General features: G+C 40.8%; 1 protein-coding gene across 2 annotated transcripts in view; it reads right to left on the bottom strand.

Moving 5' to 3' along the window:
• Positions 1-13,191, bottom strand: part of ppp2r5e (protein phosphatase 2 regulatory subunit B'epsilon) — a 155,770-nt gene that overhangs the window by 32,831 nt on the left and 109,748 nt on the right. For both annotated transcript variants that reach the window (XM_033027774.1, XM_033027775.1), the window contains 2 exons: positions 6,076-6,129; positions 5,079-5,129 (listed from right to left, as the gene is read on the bottom strand). In XM_033027774.1, the coding sequence (XP_032883665.1) occupies positions 5,079-5,129; positions 6,076-6,129 (105 nt within the window). The remainder of the gene's footprint in view (positions 1-5,078; positions 5,130-6,075; positions 6,130-13,191) is intronic.

Here is a 13,191-nt window from a genome sequence, read left to right as displayed (position 1 = left end):
ACATTCCTTTCCTCCAGAGATAGTAGGGGGAGGTTGTAATACAGAATGAAATTAGACCCGAGCTTGGGACGAAGCAATCAAGTGTGACAATTAATGGCCTTTATGTGTCTGTAGTTGGGAATTGTGTGATTAGAACTTTGTCTTTATCACTTTGTAAGAATGAGGCAAAACTCATCTTTAATCTTTGTAATCCATAAGTAACTGTATTTTAACTATGTGGTTGTAAGGAAATTAATTGTGAAGTGTATTGTGTTTAATTATGATTGTAAGTATTAGACTTTGTTTAAATCGGAGTTTTAGAAATAACTTTCTCTTCCAAAAGTGAAAATATGTTTTGTATGTATGTGTTGTGTGATTGCTGTATTATGTATATATTCTGAGAATTAGTTGTATATCTGTGGTTTTGCTTTATTGAAATAAAATGATTTTGAGCAAAGAGGTTGAAGAAACCACAGAGGGGAAGAAGGTTGTAAAGGGGCTGGAAAAGGGAAAATCATGTGACTATACGTGTTGTCAATCAATGGAAAGGATTTAGTTGATTGGTTAATGCAAATAAGTTAAATGTATGGTAAACCATAATGATTGGTTAATAGTTTGCCACTCCTTTTGTACTAGCCTTGTCTTTTACCTATATAATGTGTTACATTTATGCCAAAGTCAGTAATTCTTTCGACCTGCCCCAGAGTTTCTAACTCTGTGTTGGAAGGTTTAAAGAATTCTCCAGCGCTGACAGAATAAAGAACTGATTTTAGCAGCAATGGTTTGACTCAAGTTTTCTTGAATAGACTGGCAAAAAGAACTCATTTTAACATTTGGCGACGAGGATGGGATTCAGATGGTTCACCGACAACACGAGGAACGAAAATAAGCGTCAAACTGCACACTGATTGGACCAGAGGAATTGGCCAAGCAGAAGTGAGTAGTTAAACACCACTCTGTTTTCCTCTTCTCCGTATATCGCTGCGTAGTCGACCCTTCGTTCTTGTGTTGAACGGGATCCTGACAGAATCAGGTCAGTCTAACAAACCTTGTTGATTGGTAAGATAAACTTTTGAACAGACTCGTCCATTTGGAATGGAGAGACTTAGTCATTGGGAATGTTCCATTGGGAATGGAAAACTCTACCATTTGGAATGGAGAGACTTAGTCATTGGGAATGTTCCATTGGGAATGGAAAACTCTACCATTTGGAATGGAGAGACTTGGTCATTGGGAATGATCAAAGGTAAATGACGGCTGAACTGGATAAATTTATCCTGATCATTTGGAATGGCAGGAGATAGTTAAAGATTTGGAAACCGGGTCAGCTAAACACTGACAGTGCTAAATTTATCCTGATCATTTGGAATGGCAGGAGATAGTTAGAAAGATTTGGAAACCGGGTCGGCTAAACACTGACAGTGCTAAATTAATCTCGACCATTTGGAATGGTGCGAAGTAATTAAAAACAATTGAATTTGGATCCAGTGAAAGCCATGGATGCTAAATAAGAAATAGTAAAACGTTAACGTCATTATTATATTGTTGCAAGAATAAAGTATAAGAATATTAATACTGTGTATGGAATAAGTGGTTATGAATATAGTAGTAATAAATTGATTGAATTAAGGCGAAATTGGCGTGAGGAGGAATTAGATATAAATTTAATGTTGAGGTATTGAGACGAGAGTGTGCACACAAAAGGAATAAACGACAGGAGAAAGAGAGGGAGAAGGAAAAAGGTTTAAAAAAAAAAAAAAAGGGGGACTGCGCAGTTTAAATGGTTGGCCTTCAATTAGCAGAGGGAGACGAAAGGGAGGCATGGGAAAATCAGAAAAGTTTGAGCCCCAGTCAGTGGCGACAGGAATTTAACCAAATTTACCTAGGACAGAATCAGAAATCGATAGTGCACCAAGCCCAGGCACCAAAACCCCCCCCCCCCCCCAAAAGAAAAGCCCTAGTTTAGACTCTGTAGCATGGCATACGTGGTCACAGTCTAGAGACCAGGAGCAAGAAGGACGAGAGGAAAGGAGGTCACACAGTTGGGACTATAAAAGGGGGCACTTGGCTGAGAAAGCCACACCCCAGAAGCAACAAGGGAAGGTGCTGAAATAGATGGAATAAGAAAGCATCTTCCAGGCGCCAATATTCTGTCAGAACGGTCCCTAACCCCAGAGCCCAACCAACAAGATAATGGCGAAACAGGCATGAATAATGTATGGCTGCAGTGGAAGCCAAATGAGATGATGGCAATTTTGTTGGGAGTGCCTAAGAAACGGAATCCACAAACTTTCATTGAATTTTGAAGAACAACGATATCTGTTTATTACGCTGATTCCCGAGAATTATGGGTATTAGTTCAGCAAGTCTTAACAGCGATTGAGTATACCAGATTCTTGGTTCATTTAACCTATAACAACCATGCAGCCCTAGAGGCGGCACACCCAGGAGCAGGTAACAATGAGGATCGATTACAGCTTATGTTGGCAGCTGTGGGCCTCACTCTCCAGCAGCCAATCGATATATATCAAAGGTTTTGGATACGCAGAGGAAGGAGAAGCTGCAGAAGATTTTCTGGAAAGGCTTAAAACCATCTACGGTAACCAATTGGGTGACACGCAGTATCAGCAAGTTAATGACTCGCCACAGTTTTGTGCTATGGTTATGAACTGTTTGCCTTCCAGCATCGCAATGGCTATTAAAACCAATAATTTGGATTGGTCAGTCTTCACCGGCCCGCATGTCAAGAGCTGTGAAAGCCTTTTGGAAAAACTGTCCTATTGGAGACAGAGAAGCCCAGGAAAAGGTTAGAAAAAAATGAATGTGAGCAAGCCGAACTATTTGCGCTGACTAGAGCCTGCACCCTGGCCAACGGACTTACTGCAAATATTTACACGGACTCCCAATATGCTGTTGGAGTGGTTCATGATATGGAGAATTATGTTAGAAAGGGGGGTTCTAACCTCTTCAGGGACAGTGATATCTCACAAAAATTGATTTCTAATTTGCTACAGGCCATTCAGTTACCCAATCAGCATGTTGTTGCTAAAGTTAGAGTCCATAGTATAGATTAAAGCCCCAGAGACATAGGAAATCGCCTTGCCGACGAGGCAGCTAAGAAAGCTTTTAGGAGTCACCAAATTGTTGGGCCCCACATGATGAGGCAGACTAAAAATTATACTAGGAATAAGTCTCCCTCGAAAAAAGGAATGCCAACCATCCGAGAAGTACTTCAAATAGAGGAGGACGCTCCTGCAAAGGTAAAATAGCTGTGGCAGGGCCAGGGTTGTCTGTACGATCCTGTCACTAGCTTATGGGTTACGCCTGCCAGACAGACTTGCAGATCTGCCGAGCTTGCGTTGTGGGTTATTGAATTTGTACACTTTTGCAACTCATTGTGGTTTGACTCAAGTTTTCTTGAATAGACTGGCAAAAAGAACTCATTTTAACACCCAGACTGCCTTGAAAATTCAAAATTCAAAAATGTGATATTCTCAAGATCAGAACTTTAATATCATTGTATTATATGCTGTAAATCCGTAACAGATAGGTAAATAAATTACAATTTCTAGCAATAAACATTTTTATGGAGAAGATCAGTTGCTAGCTGGTACATTGGCATATCATAATCAGTAGCATCATCATACTCCTCAGTTTGTAACCAATAAGCAACTCTGTACACCTTGTTTATCCACAACTTTTCAATTTTGGCTCTTCAAACCACTCATGACATGCCTTTCTGCCCACTACTTTCCCATTGAGAATGTCCAGTAGATTCCATTTCTCAAAAAAATGATTTAAAAAAAAAAAATACCCTAAGTATCCAAATAACAAACTAATGCCATTCACACAGGAATTCACAATATAACATGATTTTTGTCATGAATTTATATGCCAGATGGAAGGAATTTAATGTTTAATTCCCATAAATTAATCCAGAAACATCCTCTCAAAATATAATCAAAATTGTTTTTTGCACAATACATGCGACTCAAACTGTTCTGAATATTTAGTTTAAAAATAATGATTATGGAGAGAGAATAACACAAAATAAAGACAATTTGGACGGCTTATGACATGATTGTCCAAAAAAAAGGGCATTTTAATTAACTTGCTTCTGGAATGCGATCGATTGGAATGTTGCATTTGCGGTGAATTTGAACTCCATATCGGCAGGAAAAACACTGCCGGTTCACCAACCTGATTCCTGGGATGTCAGGACTTTCATATGAAGAAAGACTGGATAGACTCGGTTTGTACTCGCTAGAATTTAGAAGATTGAGGGGGGATCTTATAGAAACTTACAAAATTCTTAAGGGGTTGGACAGGCTAGATGCAGGAAGATTGTTCCCGATGTTGGGGAAGCCCAGAACAAGGGGTCACAGTTTAAGGATAAGGGGGAAATCTTTTAGGACCGAGATGAGGAAAACTTTTTCACACAGAGAGTGGTGAATCTCTGGAATTCTCTGCCACAGAAGGTAGTTGAGGCCAGTTCATTGGCTATATTTAAGAGGGAGTTAGATGTGGCCCTTGTGGCTAAAGGGATCAGGGGGTATGGAGAGAATGCAGGTACAGGATACTGAGTTGGATGATCAGCCATGATCATATTGAATGGCGGTGCAGGCTCGAAGGGCCGAATGGCCTACTCCAGCACCTATTTTCTATGTTTCTATGTATGGGGCCCAAATAACATTTTCGCAACGTAAAATTAGATTAAAGCCATCCCAAGAAGCAAGATTATATGTAAAACAAACTACTTACCCTTTGTTTTGTCCCGTTCTTGCGATCTGTCACGTTGTAGGTGTTGAGGGCGTTCGAAGTCGCTTTTTATTTTAATCCAAATATTAAATTGTCCAGCAATTTTTTTTTTAAATATAGCGCGAACGGATGTCCGATCGACTTTTCATCAGCAGCTAGCAGCCCGAGGAAATCTGCCTCCGACAGGCAGTACAAAACAGCATTTTAATCCCCCCCCCCCCCCCCTCAAAGGCGCCAAAGTCACGCACACGGCCAGTGGCAGAACTGCAGCTGAAGGTAAGTATTGTAAAATCGCTACTTTTTATATTCCAGCAAGAGAGGATACAAATTGTTATCATTACCTCTTTTTGACTGCAAGTTTTTGGCCAAAACTTTAGTAAACCCCTGACGACCTAAAGAAGCATAAAGGACAAAAGTTTTAAGATCAGTCCATTTGAAGACTTGATAAAATAACATTAATCAAGAATCGGGGTCGAGAGGGGGCGTTGTCTTGTACGGTTGCCAGTCCTGCAGCTGTCCGTTTTTTTCACTTCTTTTTTTATTATTTTTAGTACGTTAAAGTGTGTAGTTGGGGGTCTAATCTTTTTATGTGTGGGGAGTGGTGGGGGGGGGGGGGGGAGGGGGAAACTGCTTTTTCAAGTCCCTACCTGGTCGGAGAGGCTGCTTTCCTCCGAGCAGCACTTTCGACCCGTCCTCGCGGCCTACCAGCGGGGCCTGGAGCGGAGTATCCTGAGGGGACCTGGCCAGAACCTCGGCTTCGGCACAGCACTGGAGCGCTATCGCGGAGCGGGCGATGCCTTGCCTGGGTCGCAGCGCTGGAACTCCGGTGTGCTGGGACCGCAGATAAAAACATTGCAAAGCCGCGGGTCTGTGGAGCGGCTAGTTGCGGGCGACGGTGCTGAACTTTGCATCGCGAAGCCTGGGATCTCTCGCCGAGATCGCCAGTGTGTGGAGCTCCGTCCAGCGCGGCCTGTTGGCTTGGAAGTCGCGGTCTCCGGTAAGGAGGCGGCCGTTCCTGGCACCACAAGCTGCTGAGAGGGTTCTCCCGACGCAGGAGTACCATCACCCGGCGAGAGGGCCTGAAACATCTGGCCTCCGTAGCGGCGACTGTGGAGGCCTCAATAGGCCCCGACTATGGATGGACATGGGGATAGGGACTGGACTTTGTGCCTTCCCCCACAGTGGGAACCATTGTGGGGGGATGTTTGAATGTTTTCATGTTAAACTTCTTTAATGCTATGTTGTATTTTTATTAGTGTGATAAGCAAGGACATCTGAATTTCCCCTGAATAAGGGGATTAATAAAGTATTTATTATTATTATCATTAGAAAACGTACCGATTCAGTTAATGATGGATCTTTTTCAAGAAACTGTACAATACAATATGCCAACTGTTGAAGAAAAAGAAAATATTAAAACAGGAAAAGGGTACATTTAAAAGACATAGTTGACACTGATGCAAGATTTAAATAATTGTATTACATCTGTGCCATAAGAACAATTATTATTTTTGGCCCATCTATAAGGCAATTAAGCGCAAATAAATTTGCCATGCATCACTTCAACCTGGACTTCCACTGTTACGCCGATGACACCCAGATCTACCCCGGCACCAAATCCCCCCACACCCCCCCCCCCCCTCTCCCATATCAACTCCTGTTTGTCAGCTATAAAAACCTGGATGCAACATGACTTCCTCAAACTCAACAGCGATAAGACAGAATTCCTCCTCATAGGCTCCAAATCCACACTCAGCAAAATCAATAACCCCACTCTCACCATCGACGGCACCACTGTCTCCCCATCTCCCCAGGCCCGCAACCTTGGCGTGATCTTTGATTCCACCCTCTCCCTTGAGCCTCACATCCGCCATGTCATTAAAACCTCCTTCTTTCATCTCCGCAACATCGCCAAACTCAGACCCTCTCTCATACCTCCCGCTGCTGAAAGACTCATCCATGCCTTCATCTCCTCCCGACTGGACTATTGCAACTCACTTCTCCTTGGCATCAGCTCCACCTACATCAACGGACTCCAACTGGTCCAGAACGCAGCCGCCCGACTCATCACCCACACCAAATCCTGGCATCACATCACTCCAGTCCTCAAACAACTTCACTGGCTTCCCATCTCCCACCGGATCACCTACAAAATCCTGGTCCTCACCTACAAAGCCCTCCACCATCTGGCCCCCCCATATCTCACTGACCTCCTCTCCCCCTACCAACCCTCACGGTCCCTCAGATCCACATCAGCCGGTCTCCTCTCCATCCACAAGTCCAACCTCCGCCGTTTTGGGGACAGAGCCTTCTCCAGGGCAGCTCCCAGGCTCTGGAACTCCCTCCCCCAACTGATCCGCAATTCTGTGTCCCTCACCATCTTCCAGTCCCGCCTCAAGACCCATCTCTTCACCTCTGCTTATCCTTAGCCCCACGTCCCTCTCCCTTTTCATCTGTGCATGAATTGCCTCATATTGTGTTTTGAATTGAATTCGGTCTTTAATTTGTGTACTAGTCGTGTCTCTACTATTTATTTCATTCCCCTTACATGTTTTTCCTCTACCTGCTAAATTTTTGTAAGGTGTCCTTGAGACTCTTGAAAGGTGCCCATAAATAAAATTTATTATTATTATTATCACACCAAGGGTTGGATTAAACACCAATCCTATTTGTCTTTACAAATGCAAAAAAATGTGATAATAAAGACATTAACATCCCGCTCCAGTTCACATATCAGCCCTCAATTCTTCCACGGCCCTGAATTTGTCACATTGCTCATCTAACGCGAGAAGTTTCCATGAACTCAATGTTGCAAAGGTTAAACATGTTGTCTTGGGATCAATAGTTTGCACCTCACAGAATCATCTGTTCATGATATCAATGATAGAAGTAACCGGAACCAAAGTAGAGATGGTTACATTTTCATAAAGTGGACTCCCTTCATTGTATCGTATGATGTTACTCGCATGCCAATTGTGATAAATTTAGAACAAATCTAGCAGAAATCTACGAGGTGCTGAAGTCATTAGCAGCAGAAACGTGCTTTACTACAATCTGTAATTTCAAGGATCAGCATATCCATCAAACCAGGGAATCAGGCTTGGTTCCATGTGCATTAAAAAGCATGCCATGACCAGAACCAATGCATCTAATAACCTGCTGAATCTCCAATGCAGAATTACATGCATGAAAAACAAAGTATGTTATAAAAAGCAAAACAATCCCATAAACAGCAAATATGGGGAAGGTTTTGCAGTTTTGTCACATCCCATTGTAAAAGGTTAACAATTGATCCATGGACAAGAGGTAGTGATTCTAGGAATGCCTCCATCCTTAAAAGTGCTGTTAGTGCAGAACCACTTGAAACCATTAGACTTAAGTGTTCAGCGAATTGTCTACCTTAGCTTCATGCCGAGATCCCCAACAACTTGCAAATTGATATTCGTATGATTTGATTCTGTTCGTATAGCAACACTGGCCATCCTGAATATACGAAGGATACAAGCCCAAAAAGTGTTGTAACCTGTAATAAGGACTTGCGTACCATAATTTCCTCTCCCTGTAGCCAAAGTGATTGATTGCAACTCCCACAATAACACAAACCCAATAAGGAAAATTATACTGGTATGATTTTCCCACAAAAAAGACAATCTATCCTATTAAAGTGAATAAAGAAGTAATCAAGAGTGCCACAAGGCTTCATTTGCTCACAGATTCTTAGTTTGGGTACTGCCAGGATATCTCAGCTCCAAATCTCATTAAAGCCCCAGCCCAACAGACAGGAGAGTTAAATTCCAGAGGAGGGATAAATGAGAATGTGTAACTTTAAGGTGGCATTTGTGAATGTTGTCAATTAGCCCAAAACTGGAGTTAATTGGAGTAAAAAGCAAAAAATCTGCCAGCTCAGATCGTAGTTTTAGCAGAAAGAAAATGGGTTGTTGCTGCCAATCAGTTGAGATCCAGAACAATGTATCTACCTCATTGGAGACCCTTGGACTATCATTGATCGGACTTTACCTGGCACTAAACGTTATTCATGTTATTTCCTTTATCATGTATCTGTACACTGTGAATGGCACAATTGTAATCATGTATCGTCTTTCCGCCAACTGGTTAGCACACAAAAGCTTTCCATTGTACCTTGGTACACTTGATAAAGTTAACAAAATGTAAAAGTTTCTCAGGGAACTGCATGTTAAACTATCTGCAGCTGCTTCAATTATATTCTTCCCTCATAGAAGTGGAGAAATGTGCTAACAATCACAGCATTCAGTCCCGTCTAGGCACAGTTATTTACACAACACAATTGTCAAGCAGTTGCTATCTTTATCAAAAAAAGCAAATAACTTCTCCTGACATAACAGCGTGAGCATCATTGAATCATTCACCATCAACATCTTTAGCGACTGTTGGGCAAGACTCAAAATCTTAGAAAAGCCACAGAAATACAACGAGATATGGGTGGAGCAGAGTATTTTCAGGCTAGTGACTTAATTATTGATGTCCTAAAGCTCTATCATCCACAGACCACAAGTCAATTTATTTGTCAGAAACTCAGCAACTTGAAAGTGAAAATAAAATAAAAACTCCACATGCTGAATGTCTAAAATAAGAGAATAATGCTGGAAATGATCAGGTCAGGCCACATCTGTGAGAAGATGATTTCCAGCATTTCTCACTTCCTGCAGATGGGGCCTGACCTGCTGATCATATCAAGCATTTCCTATTTTTAACCAAGAGCCTATTTGATCAACATCCTACCTTCCACATTTAACATTCACGTCTTCTACCACCATACACTGCAGCATCTCAAGGCTTCTTCAACACCACATCCCAAACATGCAAGCGCTTCCGTGCACAAGGATAAAGGCAACTGGTACATAGCAACATTACAAAATGCAAACATCGCCTGAACCACACAGACAGGACAAGGAAATGTCATTCCCCCATTTCTGACACATCAAAATCTTGGCAATCATAGCTGTGTAACATAGAAATAGGTCCTTTGGCATAACTCATGATGCTAATCCTGTGTAGGCACGTTTCTTTCTACTCTCCAACTGAAGAAGGGTCTCGACCCGAAACACCGCCCATTCCTTCTCTCTAGAGATGCTGCCTGTCCCGCTGAGTTACTACAGTATTGTGTCCTCCTTCGATTTAAATCAGCATCTGCAGTTCTTTCCTACACATGCTCTCCAACCCAAATGCCTTTTAAACATTGTAATTGTATCCGCCCCTACCTCCACTGGCAGCTCATTCCAGATAACCATCATCCTCTGTGAGGAAAAACCCGCTCTCCAGATCTCTCCTTTAAATTTCTCTCTTTTTACCTTAAACCTCAGCCCTCTAGTTTTAGACTCCTCTGCCACAGAAAAAAAACCTGACAATTCACCCTCAATTTTATAAGCTTCAATAAGGACACGTCTCAGCTTCTTACACTCCAGTGAGAACCAACCCATCCAATCTCCTCTTGTAACTAAAGTCCTCTATTCTATATCCTGGCAATATCCTGGCAAATCTCTTCTGCACTCTTTAATGCTGTCAAGTCCTTGCTGTAGTTTGATGACACAATACACATCAGCACTGAGATTGTTCTCTTGACAAAGTCTTCAGCAGTTCAACATGCTTCTTCTAATCCATGTATTGCACCCTGGTTGATGACTCTTTTTTGTCAAGGGAAACAAATCATTCCTATCCAGGCCACTCAATTCTATTTACTATTATGTTCTATTTTCCAAAGAAAATAATAATTCTATCTGATCTTTCCTCGTATCTATGCCAGTTCTCCCCAACCCTCAATTCAATGATCTGTCAATATTTATCAATTTCCACCTTAAACCTTGTCTCCACCATCTTTGGTAGCAAAAAATTCCAGTTACTTTTATATCCAAAGCATTTAAGATTACACAGAAAAAAACAGACTTAATAGAATATATTCTCCTCGCACCCTCTAACTTTCAGCAAACTTTCCACTACCCATTACTTTCCTATAACAATACTCACCTCACCAACCCAATGCCACATTCTGTCGAGTCTCCGGGTTAAATTTCACATTGGGTTTAAAAAAGGCAATCTTATTTTCCTAGTCTCTAGTTATGGCCTGCCAACAAGTGGAATTTTTTGCATTATCCCCATCAAATCTTTTCTTAAGGGTAACGATGAAAAAAAAATAGGAATCTAATTTTATCAATCGCAGTAAAAGACTTACATCCGTGCTTACATGTATTTGACAATTCATATTGACTTGTTTGACCTGTTTGTTACATGAATGCAGAAAACAACCCTAGAAACATTTGAACATTTTCCTACAATAAAAGCATGATGTGCTTGCCTTCATTGGTCGGGGCATCAGTCTGAAGAAGGGTCTCAACCCAAAACGTCACCCATTCCTTCTCTCCAGAGATGCTGCCTGTCCCGCTGAGTTACTCCAGCATTTTGTCCCTCCCCTGACATCAGTCTGAAGAAGGGTCTCGACCCAAAACGTCACCCATTCCTTCTCTCCAGAGATGATGTCTGTCCCACTGAGTTACTCCAGCATTTTGTATTTACCTTCGATTTAAACCAGCATCTGCAGTTCTTTCCTACACAACTACAAGGAGGGGTTGGACTTATTTGGTTTGTTTTCTCCAAGAACACCAGAGGTTGCAGGGAGACCGAGAAATTATGAGAGGCATAGATAGGCTAGACAGTCAGAACCCATTTACCAAGATGGAAATATCAAATACTGGAGGGCATAGCTATAAGGTTAGATGGGTAAAGTTTAAAAGAGATGTGCAGGGCAATTTCTTTTTTAAACAGAGGGTGGCAGGTGCCTGGAACATGGCACTGTAGATGGTGGTGCAGGTAGATTTGATTTAAGAGCTTATTAGATAGGCACAAGAACATGCAGGAAATGGAGGGATATGGATTATGTGCAGGCAAGCAAGGATTTGTCTTGGTATCATGTTTAGCACAGGCATTGTGGACTGAAGGGCCTGCTCTTGTCCTGTTGTATGTTCTATTGATTTTGGCTAATTTCATTTACTATATTTTCATATTCATGACCCAGCATATCTGGATTACATTTGCTATTACCTACATCTCAGCTACAGCCATAAGCACCTATTCAGGATTGGATATCGGTATGAGGATAGAGTAGTTCAATAATTGAAAAATGTTATTTACTTTTTACCCAGACAAGCTTTTTGAAATCAGGCCCCATTCTTAATCACGTGTGTGACCAAAAATATGAAAAATTGTGGAATACATCCTTTCTAATTCTGAAAGCATTACAGGTATATTGTTTTGTACTGTATATATTATTCATATTTTTTTCAAAGTTATCAAGTGAAATTTAAATAGGTTATGCTGACAATGTTTGATTAGGGTCAGAGGTCAAATATGACTGTCACGTGTGTGACCTCACACGGAAGTATTTATTTCATAACTCAGTTTTATCTTAAACTCTGTGAATTTTAAAAAGCTAGAATGTTCACATCTTTAGCAGACATGCATTATAGTTCAGTATTTAGGAAAATAGCAATGAATAAGATTAATCTCTTATAAGAATTTTTTAATGCATTAGTTTATGTGACGACATTTGATCACGTGTGTGACATTTTGGTTCACTCTCCAAGAATGGCCCAATGGCAACAATTCTATTAACCCAGTTAATAAGTCATTCAACTTTTAGATAATTGCCATTAAGACGAATTGCTTATGAGATTAATTAAATTGCATTGATTTTATACATTATCTTAGTGAACGATTTCATGAACCTGACAAAAGTTCCACAAAACAGCATGTTGCATGAAATATGTTAAAGTAATTAACAACATTATCAAAAATGTTAAAAAATATCATAAATGTAAATAATTTGATATAAATTTTAACAAATCTATTCTTCAAAAAATTGAATTCAACTACGAAAAGCACCTGAAAAATTGCCTCAGTACGTTCATTTTTCTAAATATTAGTTATTAGATAATAAAATGTTAGTAGATGCAATCACCAATGGAGAAATTGGAGTAGGGGTAATAAAATAATCCAGTTAGAATGAGTTTTTGGCTATCAGAGGACATCGAATGGATGAGATGGGCAACCCTAGAAAGTACTAGGTACACAAAAAAGCTGGAGAAACTCAGCGGGTGCAGCAGCATCTATGAAGCTGCGTTTCTCCAGCTTTTTTGTGTACCTTCGATTTTCCAGCATCTGCAGTTCCTTCTTAAACACTAGAAAGTACTAAATTGAGGACTCTGACACAAAGTATCCTAATTAGATTCTAGAACACCAATAAACCCATTCCAATGATAAGCAAATATCCAAAATTTATTTGGTCATATCCAATCTCAAAATTTAAGCATTTGTAGTATTTCGTGCTTCCTAGCCATTTTATCCTAACATTGAACACTTGACTGTACCCACTTTTCTTTTACATCCAATGGAATGGAGTGCTACCCATATTCACAGGGAGAC

This window comes from Amblyraja radiata, chromosome 9 (genome assembly GCF_010909765.2).
Source record: "Amblyraja radiata isolate CabotCenter1 chromosome 9, sAmbRad1.1.pri, whole genome shotgun sequence".
Lineage (NCBI taxonomy): Eukaryota > Metazoa > Chordata > Chondrichthyes > Rajiformes > Rajidae > Amblyraja > Amblyraja radiata.
Note: the sequence above shows the minus strand (reverse complement) of the source record. Positions and strands in the feature narration are given on the sequence as shown.